The following is a 16,127-nucleotide window of genomic DNA, read 5'->3' as shown; positions in this document are numbered from 1 at the left end:
TGTTTGTTTTTCCAGTCCGTTTTATTTCTGTTGGTCAGATTGGGTGATTTCTTTTTTCTTTTTCTTTTTTTTTTTTGGAGATGGAGTCTCACTCTGTCACCCAGGCTAAAGTGCAATGGCATAATCTTGGCTCACTGCAACCCCTGCCTCCCCTGCCTCCTGGGTTCAAGTGATTCTCTTAACTCAACCTCCCAAGTAGTTGAGATTACAGGCACCTGCCACCATGCCCAGGTATATATTTTTTATCTTTATTTTTAGTAGAGACAAGGTTTCATCATATTGGCCAGGCTAGTCTCAAACTCCTGACCTCAAATGATCCACCAACCCTGGCCTCCCAAAGTGTTAGGATTACAAGCGTGAGCCACCGTGCCTTCTATCTTCTACTTCACTGATTTTCTCCTCTGTCTTCTCCAATATACTGTTCAGCCCATCCACTGAGCTTTTTTATTTTGGTTATTGTATTTTTCAATTATAAAATTTTCATTTGGTTCTTCTTTATGTATTCCTTTTCATTGCTGACACTTTGTGTTTTTTTCGTTTTAAGCATATTTTTAATCGCTTATTGAAGCATTTTTTTAAAATTGTAGCTGTTACACCTTTGTTAGAGTACAGTCATATGGAAAACAACAGTATAGAGGTTACTCAATAATTAAAAATAGATCTACGATTGGCCGGGCACAGTGGCTCACACTTGTAACCCCAACAATTTGGGAAGCCGAGGCTGGCCAATTACTTGAGGTCAGGAGTTTGAGACCAGCCTGGCCAACGTGGTGAAACCCTGTCTGTGCTAAAAAAAAAAAAAAAAAAAAAAAAAATTAGCCAAATGTGGTGGTGCACACCTGTAGTCCCAGCTACTCAGGAGGCTGAGGCAGTAGAATCGCTCGAACCTGGGAGGTGGAGTTGCTGTTAGCCAAGATCACGCCACTGCATCCTAGCCTGGGTGAAAAAAAAAAAATAGATCTACGACTGACCCAGCAATCCACTATTTTATATATATCCCAAAAAATGAAATCAGCATGTCAAAGAGATAGCTGCACTCTCATGTTCATTGCAGCATTATTCATAATAGCCAAGATACGTAATCAACCTAAGTGTCTACCAACAAATGAATGGATAAAGAAAACGTTGCATGTATACACAATGGAATACTATTCAGACTTAAAAAAAAACAAGGAAGCCAGGTGCAGTGGCTCATGCCTGTAATCCCAGCACTCTGGGAGGCTGAGGTGGAGGGATTGCTTGAGGCCAGGAGTTTTGACCAGCCTGAGCAACATAGTTACCCAATTTCTTAAAAATAAATGAGGAAATCTTGTCATTTCTGACAACATGGATGAACCTGGAGGACATTATATTAAGTGCAATAAGTCAGGCACATAGATATACTGCATGGTCTCACTGATATGTGGAATCTGAAAAACATCAAATTCCTAGATGCAGAGAATAGAATGATAGTTACCAGGGATTTGGGGTGTGGGAAGGAGGATGGGGAGATGTTGGCTAAACGATCCAAAATTTTAGTTATACGGGAAGAATAAGCTCAAGAGACCTATTGGACAATATGGTAACTGTAAGTTAATAATAATGTATTATATACTTGAAAATGGCTAAGAGAGTAGATTTTAGGTGTTCTTGGCACACACAAAAATGATACATATGAGGTAATGTACATATTAATTAGCTCAATATAGCCATTCCACAATGTATACATATTTCAAAATATTATGTTGTACACATAAATATATACTTTTTATTTGTCAATTAAAAATACATTTTAAACATCTTTATTAGATAATTCTAACATCTCTATCATCTAGGTCTTGTCATCTATATTAGTAAGAAATTACTATAAACTAGATGGCTTAAAATAACATAAATTTATTCTCTCATGGCTATTGAGGCTAGAAGTCTGAAATCAAACTGTTGGCATCGTCATAATCCCTGTAAAGGTGCTAGGGAAGAATCCTTCCTTGCCTCGTCCAGCTTCTGGTGGTTGCAGATAATCCCTTGGTGTTCTTTGGCATTTAGATGCATCACTCTAGTCTCTGCCCCTGTCTCTACATGACTTTCTTCCCTCTGTGTGTATATCCAAATTTTCCATATAAAGTCACCAGTCATATTGGATTTAGGGCCTACTATAGTCCTATATGACATTTTTTTTTAGACAGCTCTGTTGTCCAGACTGGAGTGCAGTGGTGTGGTCTCAGCTCACTGCAACCTCCACCTCCCAGGTTCAAGAGATTCTCATGCCTCAGTCTCCTGAGTAGCTGGGATTACAGGCCTGTGTCACCATGCCTTGCTAATTTTTGTATTTTTAGTAGAGACAGGGATTCACCATGTTGGCCAGGCTGGTCTCAAATTCCTGACCTCAAGTGATCCACCTGCCTCGGCCTCCCAAAGTGCTGGAATTACAGGTGTGAGCCATCACGCCTGGCCCTGTATGACATCTTAACTTGATTTATCTGCAAAGACCCTATTTCCAAATAAGGTCACATTCGCAGGCTCCGGGTGAACATGAATTTTTGGGAGACATTATTCAATCCAGTAAAGCATCTATTGATTGTCTGTTTTCATTGAGTTTGAAATCTTCCTGGTTCTTAGTATGATGAGTGATTTTCATTTGAAATCTGGACTTTCATATTATGCCTTGAGATTCTGCATTCCACTCAAACTTCAGTTTCTGCTGGCTTTCTCTGATGCTGCTTTGGTAGGAAAAGTCGGGGAGCTACCTTGTTGCTTCTAGGCAGACGTAGAAGTCCAAGTTCCCTGCTTAGTTCCAGTGAGATCTAGGAGAGCTTCCTGCTTAATGCTGAGCAGAGGTGGGAGCTCCATTTCTCTACACATTTTCAAAAGACACAGTGTTAGGGGTGCTCTCATTATCACTGGGTGATGGTGAAAGTTCTGGGTCTCCACTGGCCCTCTCTGACACGACCCCACAGTTGTCTTGTTACTACCAGATGTGGTGCAAATCCAGGCTCCCCAATTTCCATTATGATTTCTTTGACTTTTAAGTTATTTCGAAATATGTTATTTTCTTTCTTTCTTTCTTTTTTTTTTTTTTTGAGACAGAGTCTCGCTCTGTCGCCCAGGCTGGAGTGCAGTGGTGCAATCTCGTCTGGTGCAAGCTCCGCCTCCCAGGTTCACGCCATTCTCCTGCCTCAGCCTCCCGAGTAGCTGGGACTACAGGCACCCACCACCACACCCGGCTAATTTTTTTGTATTTTTAGTAGAGACGGGGTTTCACCATGTTAACCAGGATGGTCTCGATCTCCTGACCTCGTGATCCGCCCATCTTGGCCTCCCAAAGTGCTGAGATTACAGGCGTGAGCCACCGTGCCCGGCCTGGAAATATGTTCTTACATTTACAAAATATTTGTTTTGATTTCTTTTTTGTCATTGATTTCTAACCCAATTGAAATGTGGTCATGAAATGTGATGTGCATTAGAGTGATTTCTTCATTTCCTTTATATTCTAGTACATGGTCAATTTTTATAAATATTCCATATGTGGTAACTTATTATTTACTTGATGTGGGCAGGATGTGACAATTCAATCAACAATATCTTGTTTTCATGTCTTCTCTGTCTTTATCAAATGTTTGTCTTCTTAAGCAATTAATTAATGAAAGAAAAATCTTAAAATTTCCCTTCATGATGGTGGGTGTTATGGACTAAATTGTGTCCCCATGAAATTCAGATGTTTAAGCCTTAACCCCCAATGTAACTGTATTTGCACATAGGGCCTTTAGAGAGGTAATTAAGGTTAAATGAAATAATAAGGATGAAGCCCAAATCTGATAGAACTGATGGTGCCCTTATAAAAGGAGGACGAGATTCCCACAGATCTCTCTCTCTCTCCCTTTGTGGGTACACGGAGAAGAGGCCATGTGCACAGGGAGAAGTGTGGGTCTTCTATCCTCCAGAATTATGATAAAATAAATTCTTATTGTTTAAGCCATTCAGTGTTTGGTATTTTGTTATGGCAGCCTGAGAAGACTAATACAATGGGTTTATATTTCTCCTTGAAATTCTGTCAGTTTTGCTTTGCTTTTTTTGAGACTATATGATTAGCATCTGGGTAAATTGAAAAATTTATCATTTTGTAATAAACTTTTTTATCCCTAAAAAGTTATTTTGCCTGAAACTCTATTTTTTCTGAGAATAATATAGTTATAACAGCTTTATTTTGGTTAATATTTGTCTGGTAAGTATGATTTTCCATGTCTTTCTTACTTTTTTACTTTCAGTCTTGCTGTATCCTATGTTGTATGTGTGTCTCTTTTAAATAGCTTGAAACTAGATGTAAAAAAATCTAGTTTGAAAATATCTGTTTTTACTGGAGAATTTAGTCCATTTTATTATGAATACAAATGTATCTTTAATTTAACTTAATTTAATTCTGTAATTGTCTTTTGTGTCTTCCACTTTTCTGTATTGTCCTTCCTACCTTATTTCGAGTAATATTCTTAATTCCATTTTTTCTCTACCATTTGGAAGCACTGCTTTTATTTTAGCAGCTATACTTAAAATTCCAACAAACTTACTTAATATATAAATTAGTCAATGTCTTTACCTTTTCTCAAAAAAAATTAGAGTCCAGAATCATTTTAACTTCAATGATTTCTCATCTATTTTTTCATATGATTGTGGTAAAATGCTTTACTTCCATGTTTTTGAACTTCCCAAATTAGATAAGTTTTATATGATCAGCTTTTTAAAGATTAACCACAAGTTAACTAAATTGTCATGATTTCTTCTTATATGTAAGGGCCTTTCTTCTGAGATCATGGTTATTATTTCTAAACTACATTCTTTTTTTTTTTTTTTTTGAGACGGAGTCTCGCTCTGTCGCCCAGGCTGGAGTGCAGTGGCGCAATCTCGGCTCACTGCAAGCTCCGCCTCCCGGGTTCACGCCATTCTTCTGCCTCAGCCTCTCCGAGTAGCTGGGACTACAGGCGCCCGCCACCACGCCCGGCTAATTTTTTTTTTTGTATTTTTAGTAGAGACGGGGTTTCACCGTGGTCTCGATCTCCTGACCTCGTGATCCACCCGCCTCGGCCTCCCAAAGTGCTGGGATTACAAGCGTGAGCCACCGCGCCCGGCCCTAAACTATATTCTTTATAATTTTGTTTAGTGTTGATCTGTTGGTTTGTGGGGTTTTTGTGTCTGTCGTTGGGTTTTTGTCCCCATTAAAGATGTCTTTATTTTACTTTCACATAAGGGTGATAATTTAGCAGGGCATGACTATAAGTTATTATTTTGAGAATTTTAAAAATGTTTTAATTTTTAATTCTTGTGGGTACATAGGGTATATATAATTATGGGACACAAGAGATGTATTGATACAACATGCAATATATAATAATCACATCCTGGAAAATGGCGTACCCATCCCCTCAAGCATTTATCCTTTGTGTTACAAACAATCCAATGATACTGTCTTAGTTGTTTTTAAATGTGCAATTAAATTACTACTGACTGTAGTCACCCTGTTGTGCTATCAAATACTTGGTCTTATTCATTCTTTCTAATTTTTTTTGTACCCATTAACCATCCCCACCTTCCCCAAACCCCTCACTACTTTTTCCAGCCTCTGGTCACCATCCTTCCGCTCTTGATCTCCATGAGTTCAATTGTTTTGATTTTTAGATCTTTGGGGATTTTTTTTTCCCCTCAGTAATTTGAAGACGTTCTTTCACTTTCTTTTAAGCTTCCATTGTTGCTATTGAGTAGGATATTGACAGTGTGTGCTGTCTTCTTCTATGTATTCTATCTTTTCTCTCTGGTTGCTTTTTTTTTTTTTTTTTTTTTTTGATACGGAGTCTCGCTTTGTCGCCCAGGCTGGAGTGCAGTGGCGCAATCTCGGCTCACTGCAAGCTCCGCCTGCCGGGTTCACGCCATTCTCCCGCCTCAGCCTTCCGAGTGGCTGGGACTGCAGGTGCCCACCATCATGCCCGGCTAATTTTGTTTTTGTAGTTTTAGTAGAGACGGGGTTTCACCGTGTTATGCAAGATGGTCTTGATCTCCTGACCTCGTGATCTGCCCACCTTGGCCTCCCAAAGTGCTGGGATTACAGGCGTGAGCCACTGGGCCCGGCCTCTGGTTGCTTTTAAAATCTCGGTGTCTTCGATGTTCTGCACTGCCACTATAACGTGGAACTGTTTGGATTTAACCTGCCTAAGATTTATGTACAGTTACGCATTGTATGACAACCTTTCAGGCAACAGTGGTCCCATAAGATTATAATATCATATATATTGTTCCTGTGTCTTTTCTGTTTAGATACACAAATACTTACCATTGTGTTACAACTGCCTACAGTATTCAGTATAGTAACATGCCATATATGTTTTTAGCTTAGTAGCAGCAGGTTATATAGCCTAGGTATCTAGTAGGCTATACCATCTAGATTTGCGTAAGTACACTCTATGATGATTGCACAATGATGGAATCACCTAACAATGCATTTCTCAGAACGTATCCCCCTCATTAAGTGATGCATGACTACTTCCTGAATCTTCAAGATTAACATCTTAATAAATCTGGGGAAATTCTTAGCCATTATCTTTTCAAAATCTTGTCTCTTCCAGTTTCTCATGTCAATCTTTCTGGAACTTCAATTAAACATGTAATTGATATACATATTCTAACATCTGTACCTCATCTTCTTTCTTGTATATTCATATTTTTGTGTCTTCAGGCATTATTATTATTTTGGATAATTCAGATCTATCTTCTGATTTACTTATTCTTTCTTATGTGTAATCTGTTGCTTAATTTATTCCTTGAAGTTTATTTAGTGACTATGTTTCTTATTTCAGTTACTACATTTTTCATGTCTGGAAATTCTTTTATTTTTAATTTTACCTGATCTATTTTTGTTTTTTCTTTTTTTTTCTTTCTTTTACTTGGTCATTTTTTAACGGTCTCTTGTTTCTTTCAAGTCTCTCTTTTATTTCTGTGAACATTTTAAGCATAACATTTTATACTCTACATTTGAGAATTCTAATATCTGAAGTGCTTTGAAACATAAATGTGATGCTTTTAAAATTTACTCCTGGCCATTAATGTTTGTCTCATATATTTGGTAATTTTTGTTGGCCATAATTTGTAGAAATACTACAGTGTCTGGATTTGGAGTATGTTCATTCAAAAAGAGTCTGTACTGCTTTCGTCAGATCCCCAGAATGTTATCAATCTAAGAACAGTTTAAATTAATATCTAGGCTTGGGATTTCCAATACCATGAAAGTAGAATAAATTTAGACATAAAGGAGGGCAGCTTTATGATTGTGATTTCTCAAGGAAACCTCTATTTTTATTTTTATTTTTTCACCAGAGCTACAGCCTAAACAAACATTTTCTGGTTGACTCCCCTAGTTGGCAGAGATATATATTTTTTTCCCTAGCCTGTCTTTTCACTGAGAATGAGGTCTTTAAAGCCCCCAGCTTTAGGGCATTTCAATTTTGCTTCATCATTTTGCACAGCCAAAAGCCTTGCCTCTTGTTCCCCTGCCCAAACGTTAAAACCAAGCACTATTTTCTTTCTTTTTTTTTTTTTTTGAGACAGAGTTTCACTCTGTTGCCCAGGCTGGAGTGCAGTGGCGTGATCTCGGCTCACTGCAAGCTCCACCTCCTGGGTTCACGCCATTCTCCTGCCTCAGCCTCCCAAGTAGCTGAGACTACAGGCGCCCGCCACCACAACCAGCTAAATTTTTTTTTTTTTTGTATTTTTAGTAGAGATGGAGTTTCACTGTGTTGGCCAGGATAGTCTCGATCTCCTGGGCCTCCCAAAGTGCTGCGATTACAGGCATGAGCCACCGCGCCCAGGCAACACTAATCTATGGAGGTAGAAATCAGAATAATGGTTATCTTTTTGGGGGTACTGCCTGAGAATGGGCATGAAGGAGTCAGTTTAGATTTAGAACATGTTCTAAATATTTACATAGCGCTTTTACACACATTTGTAAAAATTAATCGTGTTTTACACTTAAGATCTGTGCATTTTACTGACTATAGGCTTTATCAGGTCAAAAAAATTATGCAAACAAGGTTCTGGGTTCCTGTTATTGGCAGACATTCCTGATTTCTCTTACTTTTTAAAGAGATCATCCATGCACATAAAATAATTCTGGTTATAATTTACCAAAATTCTGTATTTATAGTGGGTTTTTCATCCACTCCACCATAATGTTGAATGTGTAAGTCACATGCCACTCTTCTAATTCTGATACTGTTTTTGGAGACTTTAGTATTGTTTAAATATTCCAGTTGGATTTTTAAATTAAATTTCAGGCTTTTTCTCTGCTGTGGGGGAAATAAGGAAAGGTGTGTGAATCCTCCATGAGAGGACCTTTAGTGGTAGAAATGGTGCTCTACAGGGCAATGTGAGGCGGCCACAGTGATTTTTATGATTCCCGGGGGAAGGTGCCACTTCCAAGCAAGGTTCAAGCTTGAGAGCTCTACTTTCCCTTCCCAATCATGGAGGATAGAGGTCTGTTTATTTTAGAAGGATCCAGCTAACGATTCTCCCCTCACCCTCTATCACCCTCTTTTTTCTTTTCTTTCTTCTTCTTTTTTTTTTTTTTTTGAGATGGAGTCTGTGTCCCCAGGCTGGAGTGCAGTGGTGTGATCTCGGCTCACTGCAACCTTCGCCTCCCGAGTTCAAGCAATTCTGCCTCAGCCTTTCGAGTAGCTGGGACTACAGGCACGTGCCACCACACCTGGCTAATTTTTGTATTTTTAGTAGAGACGGGGTTTCACCATACTGGCCAGGCTGGTCTCGAAGTCCTGACCTCAGGATCCGCTGGCCTCGACCTCCCAAAGTGCTGGGATTACAGGTGCGAGCCACCGTGCCTGGCCACCCTCTTTTTTCTTTAAAGTGAGGCACCCATGTGTGTCTATGAGGGTTGTTAATAGATTGAATTGTGACCTGTTAAGATTATGTTGAAGTCCTAACCCCTAGTACCTCATCATATGACCCTTATTTGAAAATAAAGTATAATAACTGCAGATGTAAACAGTAAATTAAGATAAGGTCATACTGAGTTTGGGATCGGCCCTTAATCCAATATGACTGGAGTGAGACATATGGGGAGAACACGTAATCGGGTTATATGTTCACAGCAGATTGGAGCAATGCAGCAGCAAGCCAAGGAATGCTGATGATTGACAGCCATCACTAGAAGGTAGGAAGAGGCAAGGAAGAATTCTATTCAGAGTGTCAGAGGGAGCATGGCCCTGCTGACACCTTGATTTTGGACTTCTAGTCTCTAGAACTTTGAAAGAATACATTTCTATTGTTTTAAGCCACCCAGTTTGTGGCATTTTGTTATGGCAGTCCTAGGAAATCAACACAAGGATTATTGTAAGTTTGGTGGAGAAAGGTTGGAAATGGACAGGAGGTGACTCAAGGTCTGTCTTTGCCTTATCTCAAGTCATAAGTTGTGGGTTTGGAGCCCCTTGATCCTGAAGTTTAGTCAGAAACAAAGATAAATCCACTCCAAAATTATTATATAAGTCATGGGAGGGAGTTCAATTTCCAAACATTGATTTATATCTAACATTTCCAGGGTCCATCTGTTGTATAAAACAAGGTGTATCTTGGCTTTAGAAAGCCAAAATGCTTGCCAGGAATTGGGTTATGATTTTCTTGCCCAAAGCATTTCACTTAACAATCTACCTGGCGAATGGGGAACAGTTGTGAGCCAGGAAGCTCCCTAAGACTGGATATCTTAGTGAAATGAGCAAGGAAAACTGGAAAGTGGAGGAAAAACAGTCCTTTCGATTTTTCATTTCAAATCCAGGGGAGGATTTAAAGCTTAGGCGTTGAAGTACCTCTCAAGGATACACATCTATTTATATTTTTCAGAGATCAGGAGGAGAATGCACATAAAGCCTTTGAAAATGTGTGTGAACAAACGTCTATGTGAACATATGGTAGGGGAGTGTGATCCTGTTAAACACTTGCTGTGTTTGGCAGGAGTAAAGAGCTAGAATGCCTGCTCACTTAGTTCTTCCCACCCCCTCAGATGTGTGAGTCTTAGCAGGTGGGAGGATCTGTAGCTTGCTTCCTGAGGTCCATGTAGGAAGGACAAACTTCAGCCCTAGCCGCAACTAAGGAGTGCTCTGTCCAATGCAAAAGCAGTATCAGGACACAAATGGAGAGTACATGTTACTCTAAAGATAGAGCCTAGAAAATGTGTGGAAGCAAGATGCACGGTGCAGAGGAACTGCACTGATGTGTTGATAGGGCTCTGTCAGTACCTATGAGCTCTGCACGACATTGAGAGGCCATGTGCCAAGTCAAACCTTCCTCCACACCCTGCCAGGCCTCTCTGCCATTGATGGCCAGCTTTAGAACAACTGCAGCTTTAGGATCTGAAATGGCTATGGCCTAAATCCTCCACTGAGAAACTGGGAAGGCTCTTTGGCACATGCTGTTTCTTTTACTCTGGATACTCTTCCTCTCTCTGCTAGCTCATCCTTCAGGTCTCAGCTTATTTGTCATCTGCTCAGGGAAGAGTCACTGATCAGCACGTTCTTGTAGTCAGAATTTTGCACATTTGTAGTAACACAATTTCATTTATAACCATTGTTTAATATTATTGTCCTTCTCATCAGATTATAGGAGATTCTTTTCTGCTCACTGCCATTTTCCTGAAGCCTATAGAATGCCTGACATATAGTAGGCATTTGAGAAATAGTGTTGACTAATTGGCGATCCAGTATCCTCCTACTTGAAAAAAATGCTTATAGTTTATTCTCAAAAAAAAGGAAGAAGGGTGCAGTGAAAGAGACTTTTAAAAATTCCACATTTTCAAAGAAGTCCTTCACCTTTAAAATGGAAGGAAGAAAGGAAATAAGGAAGAGAAGGAAGGAGATAAATGGAAAATGAACAAGGGTTATGAAGAAGCAAGTCACAGAAGAAATTCAAATGGCCAACAAATATATGAAAAGATGCTTATCCAGACTAGTAGTCTGGGAAATTAAAGTTAAAAACAATATTTTATGCCCTTAGATTGGCAAAAATTTAAAATATTGACAAAATTCACATTTAGCATGGATTTAGAGAATAAGAGTGCTGGTATACACTATTGGTAGGAGTTCACAATAGTGCAATGTATATGGAAGATACTGGTATTAAGTTTAAAATTTTTAACTGTGCCTATATTTGCAGGATTATTTACTAGGGAAAAACTAGAAACAACTTAATCTTATAGGGAAGAGGTTAAATAAATTATGGTACATTCTTGCTATGGATTGCCATAGGTATTGACACTGATGAAAATCCATATAAAATTTGTTTAAAAGGAAATTGTAGGACAATGTATATAACATAGTATCAATTAAGTAAAAACAGGGCTGGGTGCGGTGGCTCAATGTATATAATATAATCTCAATTAAGTAAAACTAGGCCTGGGCAAGGTGACTCACACCTGTAATCCCAACACTTTGAGAGGCTGAGGTGGGAGGATCACTGGAGCCCAGGAGTTTGAGACCAGCCTGGGAAACATGGCTAAAGTTTGTCTCTACAGAAAAATTAAAAAAACAGTGGGCGTGGTGGCTGGCACCCAGCTACTCAGGAGGCTGAGGTGGGAGGATCGCTTGAACCTGGGAGGTGGAGGCTGCAGTGAGGCAAGATCCTGCCACTGCACTCCAGCCTGGGTGACAAAGTGAGACCCTGTCTCAAAAACAAATACATAAATAAAAATAAAAGTATATTTTCCAAAGGAAAAGGTTTCAGAAGATTCACACTATATTTAATAGTCGGTGTGAATCCTTTGAGACCTTTTCCCCTGAGGAAGTGAGAATGGGGTTTAACTTTTCACAATGAACAGGCAGTGCTTTTTTAAAAAGAACTTTATTGAAGTATGATGGACATAAAATGAATTACACATACTTAGTGTCCAACCTGGTAAGTTTTGATATTGTATACATCTGTGAAACCATCATCACAATCAAGATATTATCCATCATCCCCCTAAACTTCGTGTCTCTTGGCAATCCCTCTTTTCTGCCTCTTTCCGACCCCACTCCTATCCGCTAGCAACCGCCAATGTACTTTCTGTCACTATATATTAGTTTGCATTTTCCAGAATGTTATACAAATGGAATCATACGTTTCTGGCTTCTTTTGCTTGGCAGAATTATTTGAGATTCATCTATGCTGTTTCATTTATCCATAGTTTACTTTTTTAATTGCTCAGTACTATTCCTTCGTATGGATCAGTTACAATTGATTTATCCATTCACTTGTTGATAGACATTTGGATTGTTTCCAGTTTACGGCTATTACAAATAGAGCTGCTATAAGCATTTGTGCACAAGTCTTTGTAAGAACATATGCTTTTTTCCCTCTTGGGTAAATAGCTAGGAATGGAAGGCTGGCTTTGTTTAGCATTTTAAGAAATTGTCAAAATGTTTTCAAAGCTGCCGAACCATTTTATGATTCCACCAGAGACAGGAGTATGGGGCGAGGTAACAAATGATCCCTTCACCATCCTCAGATGAGGTAATGATAGTAACCATCAGCTCACCGTATAGGCCTAATCAGGAACTGTCCGTGCTAAAATGTGTCTAGTTCTCTTTAGTCAGATTCCTTTGATAGTGTGATTAAGCTCACGGTCAGTGTGGCGTGTAGGACAGGACACACATGGACAAATGCTAGGCAGGAATCACCCACTCTGGAAAGGGCGATGGCCTGAACAAAAACTACCGCAGTTGGGATGGAAAGGGGAGGGCTGAAGTTCAGACATATTGAAGTTAGAATGGTTGGGACTTGGTAAGAGGGGAGAGAGGACGACGTCTAGGGTTTAGTGATCAGGTGATGGTGGCGCAGGCAGAGGGGAGGAGTGGGTTGGCGGGAGGAAAAAGAGGTTATTTTTGGTTTGTGACCTGTGAGTTGCCTACTGGACACAAAGATGAAGCTGTCGGGAAAGTGATGCTAAGTGTACACGTCTCCGTGGAGATCCAGACTTCTGGTGCAACATCTAGGTTTAGGTGACGTATCAGAAGCAGTTGTAGCCAACAAATTCGTATCTTTCAGAGCAATCATTTCTACACCTTAGGAAAAACACCGAATCCGTGGTCTCCCCCACACAGACACGCCCAGAACATGCGCAATGACGTCAGCCTTTTCGACTCGTCGCCCACTCACTCAATACTGCGCATGCGTACAGCGCATGCGCACCATCGCTCACTGCCGCCGCTCCCTACTCTGGGCGTTGGGACTACCTCCCTCTCTGCGGGCCCCGCCCAGGCGGCTGCCCGTGACCTGCCTGGGCGCGGGGAACGGAAAGCCGGAAGGGGCAAGACGGGTTCAGTTCGTCATGGGGCTGTTTGGAAAGACCCAGGAGAAGCCGCCCAAAGAACTGGTAAGGGCTACGGCGGCGGCAGATAAGCGGGTGGATCTGTGTGGGGCGCACTGGAGTTGGTAGATGACAGGACACTCTTCTCCCCACCGCCTGCCCGATATCGCCCGGCCCCCATTTCCGGGGCCTCCCACTCGACAAGGGGGCCAGAGGAAGAGCCTTTAGGAGTCGGCTGTGGGGAGCGAGAGCTCCTGGTGCTACGGCTTTCGACCAGGTAGCCGAGGGATGGATGAAGAGTTTCCCCACCTCGCTACTGAGCGCATAGGCAGCGACACCGTTCTTGCCTCGGAAAACCCTTCCCCCTGCGCGCGTTGGTACGACCCGCCCGGAACCTTTTCCCAGCGTAGGCCACACCCCTCTAGCCCGTCTGCGGACCACCCGGAGAACCTTCTCCTGCCTGGAGCGTTGTTTGGAGCGGGCCGGGTCGCGTCTGCCGGAGGAGCTGTCTGTTCTCCGTCCTCCCCGTTGTGTTGAAAAAGAGGCGCAGTTTCCTCTTTCCCCAGCCCTACAACCTTGTGTGGACCCTAGGCACATATTATAGCGGGGCAGGGACTCGACCGTGAAGAATGTTACAGAAGATAGCTCTGGACCCGGCTTCGAACTCTCGTTACCTATTAATTGAGATAATAATTGGGAGGCAAACAGTTGAAAGTGCCCTGCAGAGTCAGTCAACCTAAGTTTGAATCCTGCCTTCCCACATCTCAGCTCTGTGATCTCTGGAAAGTTCACTTCTCAGTGCCTTCTCCTCTGTCAAGCCAGAATAATAGTAGTGTTACCTCAGAGCAATTGAAGATTCAGGGATGCAAAGTTTTCATATTGGTAATTAGGGCTAATTCTTTAAATACGGCACAGACTTGCCAACCAGCAGCATCAACATCACCTGGGAGCTTGTTAAATCTCGGGCCCCACTCCAGACCCACCGAGTCAGATTTTGAATTCTGACAAGCTCCCTAATGATTAGTGTGCACATCGGTGCTTTGAGAAGCACTGCTCTACAACACCTAGGCTTGTCCATAATGGAAAAAAAAAAATCCTGAAATCCTTTAATAAATGATCTTACCTGTTCAGCTCTAGCAGGCACATTTTAAAAACTATGCATCTTGCAATTCCTGGCACATAATGTGCGTTAATGTAAATTTTTTGTTGTTGTTGTTAAAGGCCCTCAACAGTAGACACTCATTATTTTCGTCAGGAAACTTACTCAATTTTGCTCCTTGGTAAAATAAAAATTGTGGCGCTTAAATGAAGTAACGGTATAACATCACTTTGGAAGCTATAGAACATATAGATGCACATTTTGTGACATCTGTATATTCTAAGATTCTTGTTATTGTAGAAGTGTGGTAGGGAGAGATTATTTGTTGCCTTCAGTGTTTGGCCTTGGCATTGCCATTCGTAAATTGAGATAAGATTATGGAGAAGCAAAAAAGATGCTGGGGAAATGGTTGCTTTATTGTTTAAACTAGTCTCTAGTATATGTACTACTATACTACTATAGTATATTGTACACTTAGATTGTTTGCTAAGAACACGATGTTGGTACACTTTTCGGTAGGGTAATCTACCTGAGAAAGCAGATTGACACTGGAAAATGGCAGGATTGATGCATGAGATTGATTTTTAAAACTATGCTTGCCAGAGCCGAACAGGTAAGATCATTTATTGAATAAAAAATTTTAGATTTTTTCCCCCCATTATGGACAAGTCTGGCTGTTGTAGAGCAGTGCTTCTCAAGCATTAGTGTGCACACTAATCATTAGGGATCTTGTCAGCATTCAAAATCTGATTCAGTAGGTCTTGGATAGAGTCTGAGATTTCTAATAAGCTCCCAGGTGATGTTGATGCTGGTGGTCTGCACTTGAGTAGCAAGGTTGTAGAGTGAATTAAGATTAGCCCTAACTACCACCACCTTTAGCTAACATATTGAACCAGGCATTGTGTTAAGCACTCTGCAATTTTATGAGGTAGGAACTGTTATTAGCTCCACTTTACAGGTGGCAACTGAGGCATACAGTATTTAGGTAATTTGCCCAAGGTCATACGGTTTGTGAATTACAGACCAGAGGTTATGTATTCTAAGGCCTATACTTAGAATTATCATGCCATTTATGCTACCTCCCAAAGAGGGATTATAAAGGTGAAATAAGAAGCCAAAGAACTTAACTTCTAGCAAGTAAGATAAACTAGAGCTAGTTTGGATAGGGCACCTGATACGGTTTGGATCTGTGTCCCCGCCAAATCTCATGTCAAATTGTCATCCCCAGTGTTGGAGGTGGGACCTGGTATGAGGTGATTGGATCATGGGAGCAGATTTCCCATGAGTGGTTTAGCACTATCACCCTTGGTACTGTCCTTGAGATAGTGAGTTCTCATGAGATCTGGTTGTTTAAAAGTGTGTAGCACCTTCCCCCTCATTCTCTCTTGCTCCTGCCATGTAAGATGCCTATTTACTTGCCTTCCCTCATGATTGGAAGCTTCCTGAGGCCTCCCCAAAAGCAGAAGCTGCTGTGCTTCCTGTACAGTGTGCAGAACCGTGAGCCAGTTAAACCTCTTTTCTTTTCTTTTTTTTAAATTTTAAGTTCTGGGTTACATGTGCAGAACGTGCAGTTTTGTTACATATATACACTTGCTGTGGTGGTTTGCTGCACCCATCAACCCGTCACCTACGTTAGGTATTTCTGCTAATGTTATCCCTCCCCTAGCCCCCGACCCCTGACAGGCCCCGGTGTGTGATGATCCCCTCCCTGTGTCCATGTGT

At 41.0% G+C, this 16,127-nt stretch overlaps 1 protein-coding gene across 2 annotated transcripts in view; it reads left to right on the top strand.

Moving 5' to 3' along the window:
- The window catches only part of LOC116483250 (charged multivesicular body protein 3), a 116,590-nt gene that overhangs the window by 48,079 nt on the left and 52,384 nt on the right, over positions 1-16,127 (top strand). The window contains exon 1 of one of the 2 annotated variants that reach the window (XM_032177116.2): positions 13,202-13,372. The exons of the other annotated variant lie outside the window; for it this stretch is intronic. Within the exon in view, the coding sequence (XP_032033007.1) occupies positions 13,328-13,372 (45 nt within the window). The 5' untranslated portion in view covers positions 13,202-13,327. Of the gene's footprint in view, positions 1-13,201; positions 13,373-16,127 lie in introns of those variants that run through there. 2 annotated transcript variants of the gene reach the window in all.

This window comes from Hylobates moloch, unplaced genomic scaffold, assembly GCF_009828535.3.
Source record: "Hylobates moloch isolate HMO894 unplaced genomic scaffold, HMol_V3 SCAFFOLD_15, whole genome shotgun sequence".
NCBI lineage: Eukaryota > Metazoa > Chordata > Mammalia > Primates > Hylobatidae > Hylobates > Hylobates moloch.
The sequence above is the reverse complement of the archived record's forward strand: the minus strand, read 5'-3'. Positions and strand labels throughout refer to the sequence as shown.